The following is a 20,001-nucleotide window of genomic DNA, read 5'->3' as shown; positions in this document are numbered from 1 at the left end:
TAAAGTGTATGAACAAAATATTAACTTGCGCAAACAAGATATTATCTCATGATAACAAGATAATAACTCATGGTAACATATTCACTGGTGCTAACAAGATATAAACACGTGCAAACAAGGTTTTAACTTGTGCAAACAAGATATTAACTCTCGATAACAACATATTAACTGGGGCTAACAAGATATTAAACTGTGCTAACCAGGTTTTAACGTGTTTCAACAAAATATTAACTTCTGCTGACAAGATATTATTTTGTGCAGACAAGATATCAACTTGTTCGAACAAGGTTTTAACTTGTCCAAACGATATCAAACTGTGCTAACAAGATATAAATACGTACAAACAAGGTTTTAAAGTGTATGAACAAAATATTAACTTCTGCTGACAAGATATTATTTTGTGCAAACAAGATATCAACTTGTGCGAACAAGGTTTTAACTTGTGCAAACAAGATATTAACTCGTAATAACAAGATATCAAACTGTGCTAACAAAATATAAACATGTGCAGACAAGATTTTAACTTGAACAAACAAAATATTAACTTGTACAAATAAGATATTATTTCGTGCTAGCAAGAAGATTTTTTTTTCAGTGTCTGATTTTTTCAGTCTGGGTTTGTAACAGCAGTTTAAAAAAAAGGCAAAAAGATTATATGCGTAAAGGTGCAATGTCAACATTTGTCTGTATTTACACAGACTGGGGGACAAAACATTTGTGTCACTGCACACGTCTGTAGATACAAACTGCTCTCAGATCAGTTCAGCCCGTTAGCACACTAACCTTCTCTCCTGGTAACCCCGGCAACCCTGGACTGCCCTTAATTATAAAAACAAAAACAGCTTATGTCAGTTGACTCATGAATCACTGTGAACATTAAAATAAATTTTGGCAGTTCAAAATCTGAGGCATACAGGAAGTCCAGCGGATCCCTGTGGTCCTGGCAGGCCTGGTTCACCTGGCTCTCCGATTACCCCCTGGAACACAAACAGCCAATCAGAAGACACTCTCAACTAGCCAGTCAAATAATTCTTATCACCAATCAATCAGAGGTGTCTGTGAACACGATTCACTTTTTGAGACTTTTGAGAAATAAACAATAATCATTTTGTAAAAATAAAAATAATGGATTAAGAAATTACATGAATTCAAATTGGATATTATTGAGAGAAACTGACCTCCTTTCAAAATATAAATGCTTAGATTTCACATCAAAAGTTGTATAAAAACTTAATTCAGTTACACAGTAACAGCTTTGAGATAAATATTAAAACCTTTATGGGTCAATGTGAAATGCATGCTGGGATACTACGGGTCAACTACCAAAACATCCAGTCAGATGAACAACACTTCTGTTCTTGTCTACATGTGGGCAGTAACTGGTGATGTGTCATAAGATCACACACTGAGGAAGACTATTTGTCTCATCTGGATGTCAAGTTAAAGTGACTGACATTTTCTCCATCTGGTCCTCGTGGTCCTGGTACTCCTTTAATATCCTGAGGGACAGGATAGTTGTACGTGTCTCCCTGAAAACAAAACAACCATAAACCGTCAGAAACAGAAGTTCAGCGGCGGCCAGGGCCTTCTCCTACTCTGCACCCAAACTTTGGAACTCACTTAGTGCTGATATCATTATAATCATTACTATTTTAAAGAAACAGATGATAAGCAAGTTCCAGATGGGGAGTATTTAGGATAAAGATTTTCATGTTTTTTTCCCTTGCTGGGTTTTAAAGACAAAACATGCCTGTTTGGAGCAGATTGCTTGTTCAGCCTGTGGTTTTGCTGCTTGCAGCTTTCTCAAGAGCCGCCTCTTCTTCTACCACTGCCAATACCAACATTCCCAGTCAGAGAGAAGGTGAAAAGTAAAGCAAGACAGTGTTTACCTGGGGCCCCAAAATCTGTAAAGCCACCCTTAAGAAAAGGCACCGAAGTCGTCGCAACTTGTGGTCCGAAATACAGGTGACATACACTTAGCAAAGGTTGGTATCCACACATTGTCATGGGCAAAACTTCCTTCATTCAACTTCATTTTTAAACATATTAGATTCAAATTCTATTCAAACATAACATCAGCGACTAGGTTTACATGAAGGGAGAGACGAGACCAAGGAGAAAATGATAAAACGTGATTCTGAACAAAATATTGTCACACATCGACACATACTAGGGCTTTGTTACATTGACAGCTACAGAAAATGAATTTGCCATTATGTTACATTACGTGGACAGGTATCCACACTACTACTACTACTGTAAAAGTTTCATTAAAAAAATTTCATGACTTTTTCAAAACGTTCAATGATTATGTTGAATTTCAGGACTGGAAAATGTGATCGGGAAATTCCATGACTTTTTCAGGTTGTTGTTGCAAAAAGGCGTATTAGTCCCTTGCTGTGACACGTAACCAGTGTATTTATAAAGTAGAATGGATTTAATGAGCAGGGTTATTTTGCCAGCAGTAAGTCGTAAGTATGGCAAACTTATACCATTTAAGTTACAATGGCAGAGTGGCACTGTTAAGAGCTATCCACTCGTGCTCTTTGACTCCAGGGTTGTAGCATTAGTATATCCTGCGTCCTGGTGGACTCAGTGTGCAGAGCCCTCAAGCCCCGCCCCTGTTACTAGTCAGTTTTTCATTCAAAGTTTATTCCAGTTGAATGTGTCATGTTTTAATATTGCACCAAATTTGACACTGCACGTCCTTGTGTATCCAGCACTACACCCACCATGTGTGAAGTAGATCGGATGAACGGTTCTCTTGATATGTAAAGGAAACACATACAGAAAGATTTCTTGGTTTATAATTAGCTAATGACTTTAAAAAGTTCTGCATTCACATAAGAAATGAAGTGTTGGCTGAGGGGTTTATTAAGCTGACAATGTCCTCTGTTTAAAGCGACACTTACCTTTCTGGAAATGTTACGCTTTTCTTTGTTTAGGTTAAAATGCTATTAATAAGCTGATGCCACACTAAAATGTAAGTGAATTCCACCAGAGATAAAAACTCTTAATTATATCATTCTCATATGGTTCTAAGAAATCTCCATTCGGTCTGAATGCAATGACTGGCCGAGCGTCCTGTCTTTCTTCCCCACGTGGAGGCCTCCGACTGACGTAGCCGCTCGCGTAACATCTCCACCGCTATTACAACGCTACTATCTAACATTAGCACTGTAACCTTATTCTAAAACTCATCAGTCATCACTGACTCTGGTTGAGTTTTAAAACTCTGGGGTTGCATTTGACTGTCTTGGTTGTAATGTTACACTCACTCTCCTCTTCCATGTATCTAATGTTACCTTGCCGACGCCTACGTCTATCATAGTCGTAATGAGGACGTAATGGAGGAGGGGGGAGGAGTAGGACTTTGGAGGGAGGCGGGACTTGTGGATGTTCAAATTTTTTCTATGTGCTTTGTGAAATGCAAGAAAGGTAAGAGTAGCTTTAAGTCTAGCTGGTGGGTTTACGTTGCTCATGTTGTCATCAGTTAACTTCTCAGATTCTTATCAACTCCGGACTATCTTCACGACTAAAATGGCAAATATAACGTGGATATTTCTGTTTAAACTGCATGTGTATGATTCAGATGGAAACATTTTCTTATTTAATACCAACAAACATCTGAAAAACATGGAGATACAGGGTTTTATCATGACAGTGTGTAAATTTGTTGAGGTGTGCTCGCTCACCTTTAGACCTCTCGGTCCTGGCCGACCCTGAAACACATGAACACAGTTAGCTTTAGCTTCTCAGAGCCAATTAGCCTAGCTTAGCTTCAGCCTGCAGTGATTACAATGTTTTTCAGGTAAACAGAATGTTTTCACATCATCCAGTCGCTGCTTTGTACAGGAAGTAAACTGGACTTACTCGAAGGCCGACAGGCCCTGAAATCCCAGGGTATCCTGGGTAACCAACATCCCCCTGGAAGACACCAATCAATATCAGTCAGCGTTTGTGTGAATGACGTCAGGTGATTTTTGTCTCAGGTAGATCCTCCTCTGAAGTGTCAGAAGGTGGATCTTAAAAAGAATAATTCACTCAGTGGATTCTGAAGACAGTAACGTTGTGACATTGGGTCAAAGGGAAAAAAACAGCCTTGAAAGTTCTGGATTACGAGGGTAATAAAAATGTCCTCATATTGCCTGATAGTTCTGTTGTTATATTTTCAATTACCTCAGTAATCATGGTGGAGTAATAGAATTTGTAGATTACTTAAGCAATTCCTAAAAATGTACTTGTGGTGTACCTCAGGGCTCCATTGATGGTCCTATTCAATTCTCCATTTACATGCTTCCAATTAGTAACATCATTAGAAGACATACCATGTCGTTGCAGATGATACACAAGTGTGTCTTCCTGTCCACTTTTGTGATAGTAACGATCTGCTAGACCAGATTAACGGGGAAATAAAGAGGCAGTGGGCCTCATCTCAACCTTTGTCCCGTTGCATCCTGGGAGTCCTGGTTGGCCGATGGCTCCTTCATGTCCAGGGAGTCCCTGAGTAAACAGACAAGAACAGCAGAAAATGATAAATGTCCAAAAAGTCACACAGGAAAAAAATCACCTTGTTATCAGGTGATAAAATATTTACCTACAGTTTGATTTTTTTTTTCCCAAAATATTTCTGCCGTACTATCAGATTTTTTTTCCCACTTATTTTATACTCATTCATAGATTAAAACTGCTTGTGGAGGTGGACATTTTTGTTGTGCAGGAATATGTGGAGATGATTTAAACCTAAAATAACTTTGCATTAATTTCAAGCGTTTAAATTCAGTTTAAATACTCAATGTAAATATTTTACATTGTCTCAGGGTATGAATAATTAGATTTTTGAACTTGAAAAAGATGGCAGCTGTCCTGGAAACATCAGTTTATTATATGATTATTATGACTATTACTGTAATCATTATTGTTACTACTAATATTCCGATGATGATGATGATGATTAATAATAATAATAATGATAATAATAACTTTATTTATGCAGCACATCACAAGAAGTAGTGCTTTACATGGTTGAACCAGGATTCAAACATTTTAGGACTGCACTGACGTAAATAATTAACTACAGTAATACAAAAATAGAATGGAATTACATACCCCAAAATGATATTATACAACCAATAATAATAATAACATAGATAAGGCATGTTGGAAATAAAGAGGTGTTCTAACATTAATAAAAATATATATTTAAAAGATAAGTTTTGAGAGGTGAAAATTCTTTACATTCTTTATTTTATCTGAACATGTTCTGAACGTTACATGTTGGTTCTTACCGGCAGCCCTGGAGGTCCTGGGAAACCTGGTTTTCCTGGAAGACCCTGGAGAATACAGAGACAGAGAGACCGTTTTTTTTTAATTCATTTTATCAGTATTCATTCAGGTCTATAAAGAAACCAAATTTGTCAGGATGAATTTTGGTCAAGTGTCTAAAATGGTGCTCAAGTCAGAGAAACTCCAAAGTTTAAGTTGAAATCTTCATCATAATCAGTCCTACCCGAGAGCCCTTTAGTCCTGAGCTTCCTGCTGCTCCCCGCTCACCCTGAGGACAAAAAAGAAAAAAGGAAAGAACCATAGTAAGTAATAATTGCAGAGATTGTTGACATTTATAATAATAATAATAATATTCAGCTGACTGTACATCAAGCTGGAGTCACACTCTAGGTTTTATGAGTAAATGTTTTATATTAAACAATAAGGGACAATATCATTGTTGTGTCTCAACACCTGGCCAACAAATCAAGAAGCAACAAGTCATAAACTTCAAGTCTGAAACCGGCAGTCATTGTTTGTCTGCTGGAATGCTCTGATTGGACCTGTGGTTGATATCACATTAAATTCTCAAGTCAACAGATACATGCCTCTAATATGTGATCAATCAAATTCTAAATCATCTCTGAAGTCGTCACGTTTGAGATGGAGACGAAAACAGACAGTGGAGTCAGCAATCTGCAGACAAATCAATAAACTTCTCCAAATGAGGCAACAAAAAAACACACCTGATTTGGGAACAATAAAAACAACATAATATCAAAAATGAGAAGGGGTACCAGGATAGAACCCTGAGATACTCCGCAGCCTAAAATGAGAAATAATAATGATAAGACTGATCTCTCATCATTATTATGAAAACATGTCGTTTTGTGTTCAGTTCAGTTCAGATGGTGTTACCTTTTCTCCGGATGCGCCCTGGTTGCCCTCGTTTCCAGGGTAACCAATCACTCCAGGAATTCCGTCGTAACCAGGGTAACCAGGTTCACCCTGCGGAGGACAGAAACACAGGGAGATCTCGTGAGGTGTGGATCAGATCCTGGGTCAGTTCTCCTGCCATTCACACCAAGGCAGTAAACTCAGCTGTACATAGATCCTGGCTGCGGTCCAGGTGCATTGAATGAACAGATGGATGTTTCATGTTCAGCAGAGAGGAACCGGCCTTTATTCTCCTGCTGAACACACCTGAGATCACAGAGTTCACACCTGGGTGGTCTCAGGTACCACACCTGAGACACAAAGACTCCAGACTCCACTGCAGCTCAAATCACATCTTTATTTTTAATCTTCGGTATTTAAATCATTTTCTGCTGTTGGTTTGAATGTTTTGTTGTTGTTCTCAAATCAATTATATATGTACGTATATATAAATACATTTATTATTATGATGTGATATTAAAGTCTATTCAATTTTTATTCAGTTTGTTCACACATCAAAATAACGTCTTAGTATTAAGAATAAAAAAAAATTATATTATCTTCACATGATCTTTATCTTAGAGGACAGTTTTACGTACTTGTAATAATTAAACAGGAAATGTCTGTCATCCATTAGACCCTCATACAACCATAAACACCATCATAGTTAGTATATAAATGTATTTGTATATATCACCTCTCACCAGCAGAACATCACAAAGTACTTTAAAATAAAAACATTGATAACAGAACAGGAAAAAAAACAGATGAAAAGAGGAAAAACACCATAAAATGTTACATTAATTATTATTATTATTATTATTATTATTACTACATATTAACATTTTAGTTCATTTTCAGTAACCCTTGTACTGATCTTACTTCTGTTGTTGCTCCATGAGGCACTATTTTTTGCTTTTTGCCCCTTAAACACTTTAAACCTTGTATATTTTGAATATTTTGACTGATAATCTGTTGTTTTAAAAACTGGGCCTAGTGTGTGATCCTGACCTGGGGAACCCACTGGTTGTTCTGGTTGTTACTGGTTTGTGAATGTTAATTGTTGTTACTATGATTGAAGTGTTCTCTGGCGCAAGAATTTCCTTCGGGATAAATAAAGTTCTAATTCCTATATTATTATTAGTTGTAGTAGTATTACATTTTTTGTTATTAGTTGTACGTCTTGAGCTCCAAAATAAACCCCACTAACGAACCAAGACCTGCTGACCCACATTAGATCTGAGCAGAGCCACATTAAAAACCATCAGACTGCAGTTCAGCTCTAGTTTAATGGAGGTCTGTAGTGACAGCAGGTCACCACTGGAGGGCAGCAGACTGCACACATAAACTGATCCAGTGTCAGTGAGGTCGGATAGACATGTCTCAGTGTGTCCCAGTGCACTGCCGTATTATTTAACATGGCAGAAAAAGATTCAGTGAGTCCAAACACAGAGTCTGTCAGTGCAGTGTAAAATAATACAACCAGGATGTTTTACTGCATCTGGTCTGATTTTGCAGTTTGTAACCCAGGATGACTTTCTGGATATTCTGACCCACAATCCTCTGCACAGCGGAAGATATGTCACATCGACTGAGCCACAGCTTGGCAGCTGATTGATATAATTTTATTGTGGTGAATATAATGTGTTAGAATCTACACTGTGCAGTTATAACTTCAAACTTAAAACTACACACATCACACAGTAGCAACAGCAGAGCTCTGACCTCCGTCTCTGGCGCTTTGCTTTATCTCCAAGGTAACAGATACATGAGAAAGAGGGTCAAAGTTCAGGGCCTAATTTTATCAGAAACAATATGAAGTAAAAAGAAAAAGTATGTGACTGGGATCACCATGTTTATGTCTTACTGGCTGACAGGAAATTAAAAACAGAAGGACTTGAACACTTCCTTTTCTGACGTTGGGATACATCTGAGATCTTCTCTTTTTTTAATTCATTTTATAATCAGTGTTGACAAATGGTCCATTTTCATTCAGTCTGATGTTTATCACAGAAATTTGTTCCTGTTCAACCACTTCATTCAGTTTTTAGTAACAGTTACTATCAATAACTCGCACCAACAGCTCTGACTGTTTCTGTTGGACACTGAAACATCCCGGTGCAGACTATTTACTGGAGTTTACCAGCCTGTCGCTCATGCTGCATTTGAGGATAATTACAATCACAGCCGTCTTTACAATCCTCAACTTTCAACGTCCGATAGTCCACTCCTAACATTTTCATCACATCTCGTCTTGTCAACGAAAACGAAACAGAGATTTTGTCCTAGTTATTTTTATCAAGATCTATTTTTGGCTCGTCATCGTCTCCTTTTCATCACGGAAAACAAGGTTGTTGACGTAACATTTTTTTGACATAGTTTCTGTCAGTGACGAACTCTGGTGTCTCTCAGGAGTCGTGGATGTTGTAGAAAATGTTGCTGAGTAACTGTGAAAAATTCTGGGTTCATTCTCAGAGCGTAAAGATTGTGTCTGGTTTTCAGACAGGTGGTCTGAGTGAGTCGAGATCTTCTCACCTTTTGACCTTTGACCCCATCGCAGTGACAGAGAGACTTCCCGGTACAGTGACACACCTGCAGAGACACAACACAGTACACGTTTAATATCGTTTCCTATCATGACAGAGAGCAGAGTCGTCTCATCGGGTCTGAAAGGTTAAAGAACAAAACAGTTTGATGTTTTCAGCGTTCACTCTTTGTGATTCATCAGTTTATTGTTTTTTTATATATATATACAGCCAATGTTAAGACGATCTGCACTTTATGAGGCCTTTTAACATTTAATCTGTAGTGGTCATAGCAACTGTAGATGTAAACAACTGCTTTTTGATTGATTCCAAGTCAACGTATCCATAATGTACATTTAGACTAGCACTCTCAATCAAACCATTCTTTATTCAAGGAAAATTGACTGAGCATTAAGTTCTTTTAAAGCAATGACATGAGTTCACATTCAGTGGGCTAGTCTATATGATAATATATGATAACAATCACAATAAAATTATGAAAAAAAATCCATAAAAAAACAAATAAGTAGCAGAAATATCTACTAAGAATTACATACAGCAATAAAAAAAAAACAGTAAAAAGATGAAAAAGTTATGGACACACAACAACAACAACAAAAATAAAAACAGTAAAATTCATTTCTCTATAGTCAAAATAATAATTGTTGATATTACCAATTAATTTCTTCCTAATAATTTGTGCAAATTTAATATTTGCATATCGGGAGGCTCAACGCAGATACATGAAGCTTCATTGCAACTCTTACCCTTGACTTCTATTCACACTCATTTAAATATATTTATAATTAATATTAATTTATTCTTAGTCAGTTTATTGAACATGTTATAATACAACAAACACAAAATGAAACCTATAAGCGATATAAACAAAAACAAATGAAATCCTCAGCAACACAGAAGCAACTAATGAGCAACTCTAATAATATCATTCATGTTCAGAAGGTTTAAGAAGAAGTCTATTTCTTTATATATTGATCACAGAAAATAAAATCAGTTTCTGTGATACTGATCTAAACACATCGACCCGTTTGGACAAAACAAGAACAAAATATTCAGAATGAACCAAAACCATCAAAGAGTCCACAAGAGACAGATCAGTCCAGCTCGTAACCTTTCAGTGTTCCTTTTCTCAAGAGTTTTTTCAGTTTGGATAAAGTTTAGCGTTTGTTGTTATTGGTGCACATTCACAGTAAGTTTCTGTTCGTGTTCACAGTAAACTGTTGTGAAACGACAGCTGTATAATGTGATCTCACAGTTATACCTACATATTACTGTGATTTACCAGCATGCTCCTGTAGAAATACTGTATTTCACTGTAATCTCACATTTAAACTCCAGATATTACTGTGATTTAGTACTGCTGTAAAATAACCGGCATGAATTTCACAATAAAAGTCTGAATTTGGTTACAGTAAAAGCCTGTGAGTTGAGGTGATAATAATGTAATTTATTGTGAAATATTACAGTTTCATATTTTAACCAGAGATAATTTGCAGTGCAGGTTCATGTCAACGTGTTTGTTTCCTCTCAGCTGGATGCTACCAGGCAGTTATTGATCAGTTGTTCTGAACATCATTTAAATAGTTTTATAATCAGTGAAATCTTGAAATGTGTTTTCCTTTTGATAAATAATGGATTTGTGGTTTTGTGTGTAATTTGTACAGCTCTTATTTGGAGGTTCATATTGGATATTTTGGCTTTGATATTATTTAGGTGTGGTTATTTTATAAAGTCAGCAGATGATTTTTTTATTAACTGTGATCATGCAGTTCTGCGCGTGGTTTGTTTGTTCCTGCACCTCTACGTCTCACATGCTCTACTCAGACTGCAGATTGCAGCTGATCAGTAGAGACAGGTAGAGAGGAGAGGTCATCAGCAGGTGGTTGTATTTGGTTATGTGGTGTTACTATGGCGACGGCAGCAGATGGCGATGTCAAGAGGCGGCGGTCCTTCTGTCAGTTTGCAGCACATTCAACACGCTTTTATTCTACAGGCTCTACGAGAAAGTCAGTGCATTCAGCAGGTTGATTTACAGCCTTCAGGTTCTGTGTGATAACATGTAACAATGCACTGACATTCAAAAAAAGTTCTTTGATTACTCCGGTACTTTAACCCTGACTCAGCAACTTCACGTGTATTGGAGTAATCTTGAAAAGAACAAAATCCAAGGCAATTCTTCTCTGGTGCAAAAGTGAAAAGGCCTTTATTAAATGGCTAGTTCATGATGAACATTAAAATCACCAACATGTTTCGGCCATGCTCACTGGCCTTCATCAGGGCATCATGTATTGGAGTAATATTTGACCAGGAGTATCTGTACTTTGACTCAAGTAACTCTGTCCAAGGTTAGGAGATCGTCTTCTTGACCACGTGATGCAGGTCAGACATGAAGTCCAACTGGTGGCTTTTAAACCCCTCCATGTGCCCTGCAGGTGTACCGCTGAAAAGTTTGGTCCAGGTTTAGACGTTGGTGAAGCTGTTGGACGTGTTTCTTCATGAAGTCTTTATCTGTCAGACATCTGAGAATGCGTTTAAACCCAAACAGCTCCATGTGTCCTGCAGGTGTAACAGTGCTCTTCCTATGTGATAAACTGAAGCAGCAGACAGGCAGAGAGACAGGCAGCCCTGTCAAGGACTGATGTCGTCTTATCTTCATTCCTGTCTCACATCCCGCACGACGCTCGATGTCTCGACACGTCCCGCAGTGGGCCATCGTGGGTAGAGTTCTGCATCTTGTGTACTGTGAGGGTTCAGGTGTTTCAGACCTGCACACTCTCAGCTACACAGCAGATTGTTTCCTGACCCTCATGACCTGCCGTACAAACCTCACTGTGGAACCTTTGTTACATTGGCATGTTGTTATGTCGTGGATACACTGAAACTTTTCAACAATGCTGTGGTTATATTTAGGCACAAAAACCACTTGGTTATGGTTTAAAATGTCGGCGTCTGAGGGCACGGACAGACAGGGACAGGCTGTTACGAAACTCCCACGTTAGGTGCCTAAAAATTTGCTGGAAATGCAGCGACGTCACTGTAAAACAAAAGGATCAGTTGTTTGTTGGTGTTGAACAGTGTCTGCAGCTTGGCAAGCATCTCTGCGAGGTGTCACACCATCCACCATCCACAGTCAGCTCAGATACTACGTCCCTTTAGAAACGCTGATATGATACGTACAGTGTTCCGCAGTTTACTCTCAAAATGTGATACATTATGCATTACTAGTTACCTTACAGTTACAGCAGCACCAGAGAGAGAGTTATGTATAAGAACAGGACTGTGTGTCAGCGTTAATCTGCAGCTGTAGGAGATGTGAACTGAAACACATCCAACACATACTGACATCACCCAGATGTGCCGATCACCAGGACGAGGAAAAAACAAACTGGAGGCCAGCTCTTTCTCCCCGCTGCTTCAACCCGGTCTCAGTCCAAAACTGTCGAAATCCGGCGCTTGGTCAGTGACTTCCAGTGTCAGACACCAATGAAAAAGCCGTCCTTTCATGTCTGTATGATACACAACCATTTGCTATTATTGTTTAATGACGCCTGGCAGTATCAGGAGGAAACGTGGTGGGGCAACAACGAAAGCTAAGATGGAGAAAGTCTGAGTAGGGCGGGGAGGAGGGGTGGATGGTCCAACAACCACCAACTTTCAACTTGGAGGCCGGAGTCTGCTTCCCATAAGATTGTAAAGTCAAACCCTGTTCTGTTTTTCTGAACCCAACCATGTGTGTGTCGTTAAAGGACAAAAACATCAGTTGGTGGTGTTGTACCGATGTAGTGCTTTTATTTTGAAAGAGACTGTATGCAAACTGTACATTTCCTGTGAAAACAGAAGTGTATTTTGAAAACAGACAATGCATGTAACAGGCTGAAGTTGACACGGCGTCCCAGAACGTCAACAACCAACACACCCAGGGTACCTTGGACGCCATATGTGGACGTGGAAAGTCCATGACCAAACGTGGACATGTGACGAGGTCACAGTGAGGATGTGTTGACTACTTTCATGCAGTCTTAGGACACAAAAGCAGAACGGAATATGTTGTAGACATTACATGTGCATTAATGGAAACACACTGAACATGCTAACACACAGTACGGCATCACACAGATGTGCAGATGTCATCGGCACCCTTCTATAATGTCGTCGGTATTGACGTGACAACACACAACAACCTTCGGATGGCAGAAGTGAAGCAGTGTGGATCAGTGTGTAATGAAATCTGTGTAGTTTCAGTGACTTTTTGTCTTTAATTCATAAAGTGTGAAATGAGTCAATGATCGTCGTCGGCCGACTGAAGATGTAATGACTTCCTTTACATGTTTTCTGTCACTGTTCAGCTGCAGTCAGTCAGAGACTTTGCTTTTCACCGCAGCTCAGCAGATCAGATCAGAGTGTGTGTGTGTGTGTGTGTGTGTGTGTGTGTGTGTGGGTGTGTGTGTGTGTGTTTGGGTCAGTAATAACAGCAGATCAGGACAAAGGGCTGAAACTGAAAACAGACGAACTAAAACAACAGACAGAGACAGAGACCGTCTGACTGACTGCACAGAGACAGACAGACAGACAGACAGACAGACAGACGGACGGACAGACAGACAGAGAGACAGACAGACAGGTTTTATTTCCTGTCTGACATTCTTTATGCATTCTTTTATTTCTGCAGTAAAAAAAAAAGATGATGATAAAACAGAGAGCAGCTACACTGAAGCAGACACCGCGACGACCTGCAGGGTCACATGACTCACAGCTGAAGGTGAAGAACCTGCTGCTTCTGTACTAATCTGTCCAAAACTGACCTGATGGTGGCGCTAGTTACAATTAACCCTGAGGGGAATATGAATAATGAACCACATGTCATTGCAACCCATCCAACACCTGCTGAGATGTGAAGGACCGACTGAATTAACGTCCATCAGGCTGCACTGTCTGTAAGCTAAAAGTCATTATGTTTTATTTATAGAGCGCTTTTTAAGGTATTTAACTTGAGTATTTGTCAGCTGTTCTCCCATGTTTATGTGTCTAAATGACTAAAGAGAACAACAAATTTTAAAACTGGTGCAGTAGTGAGAGAGAGCGCTGCGATGTAACCACTCTGGGCATTTGTGCACCGTCAGTGAACGTCCACCAGACGTACATCGACACCCATTACCAATATATTCCAGCCTGTTTTCACACTCTCTCTTAACTCTGGACCAGTCTCAAAACTAGTTGTTCCCATTACTCGGCTCTTCAAACATGGGAGAGTAGGGTGCAGGTAGAAAAACACCAAAATTGCCTTTTGTTTTTGACTCTTCACATGACACAAAAACAATAACGAAGGTGTAAGGACATGAAAACATGAGGTGATCTACGCTCACTGGCAGCAGTAGTGTTAGCTCAGTTAGCCCTCAGGTCAAAGAGGTCCCTCAAGTCTCCCCAAACACACTAAGAAGTGAGGATGGCACACTGAGCATGCTCAGATACTCTGAACTTGACTGGATCTGTAAGGAGAGGTGGATAAAGCGCTGGCCACAATCATTCCTATGAAAGTTGCTTAGTGGCAAATGAAGCCAAATAAGTTTGATTTCCAGGTATAAAATTGGATCTTTGGTACCACTGGGCTGACAGAGCAGGAGCACCAGACTCCTGCAGGCCAAGCGTCTAACTTGAATGAGGATAACGTGATGTAATCTTGCAGCTTTTCTAGACTTTCCGGATGTTATCAGACCGAACGGATCAAACCCTGAGAGAGAAATGAGTCATTTCGCGGGGGTGGTAATGCGGTGTAAGCCCGAACATGTGATTTCTGGTGTCTGCAGACGATGTATATTTAAAGGATTTGAAGTCTGGAGCCGAGCACTGTCCGCATCCTGAACTCAGCAGGTCATGTTTGAGTCCACTGTACAGGTTGTGATGCTTCACAGATTCAAAACACATCGTTAGTAATTATCATCATCAGTTCCAGTTACAAATATTTGTTTTCTTCAACATCCAAGACAGTGTTGGATCTGTATGAGCCCGAACATCTTTCCTTTATCCTGATTTTAAACTCAGATGTAGAGAATTTTGAGGAAGCTAATGGCCGCCATCTTGGATCTTGTCATACATTTACTGTAGACCAGGGGTTTTGGAATGGGGGCCGGCTGTTTCTCGTATCATATGGGTCATCAAAACGCTCCTAAACTGTACGCTTCCTTGCTGTGGCCATGTCTCCTACCTTGAAGGACAACTCATCCTCACTGTGACCTCGTCACATGTCCACGTTTGGTCATGGACTTTCCACGTCCACATATGGCGTCCAAGGTACCCTGGGTGTGTTGGTCGTTGACGTTCTGGGACGCCGTGTCAACTTCAGCCTGTTACATGCATTGTCTGCTTTCAAAATACACTTCTGGTTTCGCCAAGTTTTTTTCCTTCAACAACACACACACACGGTTGGGCAGGAAAGAAGAACAGGGTTTGGCTTTACACTCTTACAGGAAGTGAACACAGGCCTGCTGGGTGAAAGTTGGTGGTTGTTGGACCCATCTGCCACCACTCGGACTTCTGCCCCCTTAACTTTTGCTGTTGTCCTACCGTGTTAAACAATAACGACGACAGGTCGTGTATCATGCTAACGTGAAAGGACAACTTTTTGTTGTTGGTGTCTGAAGCCGGAAGTCACTGAACAAGCACCTGTTTCTCAACGACTTCAGAGTGAAACCAGGAAATATCTGCTGGTTGGTAACTGCTCCAATCATGAAAACACGTTAGTGCGGCCTGTGTAGTTCCTACTTGTCTAGAAACTTTATAAAAGTCCTGCCTTCATGAGGTGAACAGAAAAAACATGAAGTGATCTTGCTTGATTAACAAATACTGTGTGGTAAATTTATTTTTAAAATTAAGCAGAAGGTGTTCAAAACTGGTCCGTGGGCCGGATTTTGGACACGCCTGCTGTTGACTGTTCTACAGCATGATGACATGTGTAAATACAACACACTCAGCAGATCAGATATCTGATCTGAGAACAGCAAAGTGAAATCCAAGAAAACATTTTAAGATGGACTGAGATCTGATGGAACCACATCTGGAATGTCTCCTCTTCCTCACAAAACATCCACTGACATGTTCACGTGCACAAAATATTCCAGGTTTTGTCCTGATTCTGAAAAAGACAAGATTTCTACTACTGGCTGATGAAAATGAATATTCCACTAATGCTCCTGTTTACATGCAGCCGTGCAGAGTCTGATTAACGCGTCCGAACGAAGGATCAACTAGCATTTTTACAATTGCTAAAATTACATGGCGTCCCAGAACGTCAACAACCAACACACCCAGGGTACCTTTTACATCGTATGTGTACGTGTAAAGTCCATGACCAAACGTGGACATGTGACGAGGTCACAGTGAGGATGAGTTGCATATTTATTTCCCTGTGCAACATAAACACGTGGTTAGGTTTAGAAAAATCATGATTTGGCTCTACACTCACTCGGGAAGTGGACACTGGGCTCCTGTTTGAAAGTCCGGGGGTTGTTGGATCCGTCCACTACTCCTCCAGCCTGCCCTACAGCGACTTTCCAGCTCCCTAAGTTAAGTTGTTGACCTGCGTCGTTTCAAGCTGAACCCGCCTGGCTGCGTTATAAAGTTAGCTATACATAACAAACTTCCCGGGCGGCGCCATTTGGTGCCACAAAAGTACGGCTTTTATTCATTTGTGTCTACGTCTGACGCAGAAATCACTGAACAGGTGGCAGTTTTTGAACACGGGTTGGTTCTGTTGTGTTACCTTTTGTTGCCTGAATAACCCCAGAATACCTCCCATGATTCATAGCGACATGGACGACTACTTTAACTACTACTAATAATAATATAATAATAATAACACTGACAGGTCCTTCAGTTTCACTGTCTGCTGTTAAAAACAATTAAACTAAACAAACACTAATATCACACTCGTCTGTCTGTTACCATGGTGACACACACACACACACACACACACACACATACTGTGAGGCAGCAGGTGTATCAAACCAATCAGAGTTATTGATCACCTGATAACAGGATGTGACTCACAGAGACTTTGACAGTAAGTTTCTGATAATAAAAATCATCTTAAAACAAAAACAGACTTTGCTCCACAGTCTTTCAGATTTTCACAATAAAGTCCAGTTATTCTAATAAAGAGGAATTATTAACCCCTCATGTGTCGGGGTGTGTTCACTCACTCTTTCAGCATGTCCCGGAGCGGCGGTGCAGCAGAGCAGAAGAACCAGCAGCGGGACGCTCCTCCACCTCGGGCCGCCCGGAGCCTCCATCCAGACGGACTCACAGCTGCAGACTCCCCGCTGAGCACACTGACTGCCGGCAGGCTCGGCTTGGCTCGGGATGGGCTCCTCCTGCAGCCTCGGCTCGGCTCGGTTCGGCTCGGTTCAGTCCGGAGGGGGTCCGTGCAGCTGATCGTGTCGGGCCACAGCAACCTGCTGCGGGATGGAGAGAGAGACAGTCCGCAGGCAGAGGAGTCAAACTCGCGACACTCAGAGCGACACTTCCGGTTCACCTCTTCAAAATAAAAAAACTCGCACAGCTCTGATAAAGTCTCAAATACACAAACAAAAACTGTGGTTACACACAAATCAGATTTAAATATTTCAGGTTTGTCCATTTTCTACTTTACTTTTTCAGAAGGGTTTTTTAAGTCACAGATCGTTTTGATTTTACAAAGAAATAATGATCGACTTATTAAACATGATGCTCTGTGCAGGTTAAAGGCCCCTCAGACAGGTGTTGTGACTGATGACGTCATTGTGTACTAATGAGAAGGACAAAGTTCTAATTACACAAATTATGATTAAGGCCACGTTAAAGAAATAATATTACGTCAATAAAGTCATAAATCTACGAGAATAAAATCGTGTTATTACAAGAACAAAGTCGTAATATTACGAGAAAAAAGTAAATCTACAAGTATAAAGTTTTAATGTATCGAGATTCAATGTAATTTTAGAAGAGAAAAAAGTCACAGATTAAGACCAGAAGTCTGGTGACATGGTATAACAAGTTACAAAATGAAGAGTCTGATCTCGTGATATTTCTTTAGTCTCGTAGATTTATGATTTATTCTCGTAATTTTTCTTTAACATGGCCCTCACCCTCCTCCGTATGATCCGTGCACTTTTGTACTTTTGCTCAAGTCAGATTTTGTCTGCAGGACTTAAACCTCCAAATGTAACTCTGACCTCATGAATCTGATGATGCGTCAGCATCACACCTGCACAGGTGTACAGGTACAACCCATGGAGGATCTGTATTAAATCTACTGTCTGTATTCATCTGGGGTTATGTTACATCATCCCAGCCCCCAGTGTCCTCTGATGATGATATTTGGTTAGATTTAGGTTGTGATGTCAGGTGACCAAATTTCAACATCCCCAACCAGCATCTTTCTGCTAAAGACATTTTTAAAAAATGTCAGTGGTCAGTGGTGAAAAGACGCTTGAAGACGTTGATTGAACATTTAAGTTCAGACCGTATTTCACCAGGAGTTGCAACAGTGAGATTTTCCATCCTCTGCAGGGTCCAAACAACAGTCTGTCCTCATTTATGGAGCCAAACTAAGAAATCACATCCAGATTTCTAAGTTGAAAGTCAGTATTGTAAATCCCGGTGAATGTGGTCTAAATGTGAGTCGGTGAACGAACTCGCACTTTTGAACCAGTTCTGAGCGTCTTCACTGGTTTTAAACGTCTTCAACAGAAACACGCTCGCTGGGTCAGGACAACAACTTATGTCAACTTCAACATGATGCACTGGAGACAGATGATGGTGATGTTTAGTTGGATTTTAAGTTGTGTTGTTGAGTAACCAAAATACAACGTCTTCCAAACATCTCATGCCAACGTCATCGTGACGTAGAATACAGACATTTAGTCAAAACCCAACATCTGCAAAAGGTGACATGGAATCCTAACATCGTTGGACAGTTAAGATATCGTCAGCTCAGTTCCATTCCAACCAGAACATAACATCTGTCAGAGTCCAGCGTCTTTCTGGCAGCATTTCGACGCCCAGTGCCGGCTGGGATGTAAATAAATATTAATTATGTTGACACAGCTCTGCAGGATGAATACGTTCACACACTCCAAATCTTTATGGATATCACCATTACACTTCCCACACTGTCAGAAAAAAGGGTTCAGCACCATGAGGTCCTGTATCTGTACCCACTGCATAAGAATTAGGCAACTCTTTAAATTAAAGCAAGATGAAAATATTAATGAAGAGAGATCAACATGAAGCGTCCCCAACTGGTTTCTTATAATAAGACAATTATTGCTTGTACATATACGTTACACGTTTTCTGAAATGTTATAGATATGCAAATGAGTCATTATCTAATGAAATATGCACTGATTTACATAAATGTCCAGGACAGAAATATGAACTCAAATAAACCTAAATGAGTATTTTGGATAATTGTTTACCCACGAGTCTGAAAGACGTGTTATGGAAACAAAAGAGCCCAAAGTCCCACAGTTGAGTCTCACCATAAGAAAGAAATGTGCGATCATATTCTAAAGCAGGTGAACATGTGCTCTGTTGGTGTCTGATGCAGTTTTAAGGTGACACATCTCCAGATCTGAGATACGTGAATGTTCCTCTCTGTTTCTTCTCTGTGTGTCTGATGAAGCCACATCACTGTGACATCATGTGTCCTCACATTCACATGGTGCAACATTTTCCATATAAATTCATAAATCACTGATTTAAAAATCGAACCTGAACCACGAAAGATTATTTTCAACACTTTAAGAACTTCACACTGACCCACAGACGACTGATCGACCTCTGTCTTGTGTCAGCTGTGAGACTGTTGGTGTTGTGGACGAGTAAATAATATTATTTTTAATATGTTGTCAGTACTGTTGAGACAATGATCAGGGGAACTTAATGCAAACAGGACTGGTGTGATATCTAATTAATCTATATGTCACTTTAAAAATGTGGACCAAATCACAGATGTCATCAGAAAGTTGATTCTTGTAAAGATGTATGTCATTTATAGTTTATACAGCTCATGTGCTTTATGAAGCTTGTGTTGTTTAGAAACAGAGGTTTATCTACTTCACGTATTTTATTGTTCATACACAGCAGTTTTTGTTCTTTATGTACCGTAAAACTTCCATTAGTAGCCTGGGCTATTATTTGTTTAAAGGGATAGTGCACCCAAAAATGAAAATGCAGCCATTATCTACTCCCCCATATGCCGAGGGAGGCTCAGGTGAAG

General features: G+C 39.9%; 1 protein-coding gene across 1 annotated transcript in view; it reads right to left on the bottom strand.

Annotated features, from left to right (window-relative positions):
• col4a3 (collagen, type IV, alpha 3) overlaps positions 1-17,230 on the bottom strand; it is a 45,735-nt gene extending 28,505 nt beyond the window's left edge. Inside the window, exons 1-11 of the mRNA XM_049577125.1 lie at positions 16,943-17,230; positions 8,737-8,793; positions 6,184-6,273; positions 5,510-5,554; positions 5,289-5,333; positions 4,441-4,503; positions 3,874-3,927; positions 3,696-3,722; positions 1,455-1,529; positions 915-977; positions 784-819 (exon numbers count right to left, since the gene is read on the bottom strand). Coding sequence (XP_049433082.1) covers positions 784-819; positions 915-977; positions 1,455-1,529; positions 3,696-3,722; positions 3,874-3,927; positions 4,441-4,503; positions 5,289-5,333; positions 5,510-5,554; positions 6,184-6,273; positions 8,737-8,793; positions 16,943-17,032 — 645 coding nt within the window. The 5' untranslated portion in view covers positions 17,033-17,230. The remainder of the gene's footprint in view (positions 1-783; positions 820-914; positions 978-1,454; positions 1,530-3,695; positions 3,723-3,873; positions 3,928-4,440; positions 4,504-5,288; positions 5,334-5,509; positions 5,555-6,183; positions 6,274-8,736; positions 8,794-16,942) is intronic.
• Positions 17,231-20,001: the final 2,771 nt, after the last annotated feature.

The sequence above is a fragment of the Epinephelus fuscoguttatus genome, linkage group LG5 (assembly GCF_011397635.1).
Source record: "Epinephelus fuscoguttatus linkage group LG5, E.fuscoguttatus.final_Chr_v1".
In the NCBI taxonomy this organism is placed as follows: domain Eukaryota; kingdom Metazoa; phylum Chordata; class Actinopteri; order Perciformes; family Serranidae; genus Epinephelus; species Epinephelus fuscoguttatus.
Note: the sequence above shows the minus strand (reverse complement) of the source record. Positions and strands in the feature narration are given on the sequence as shown.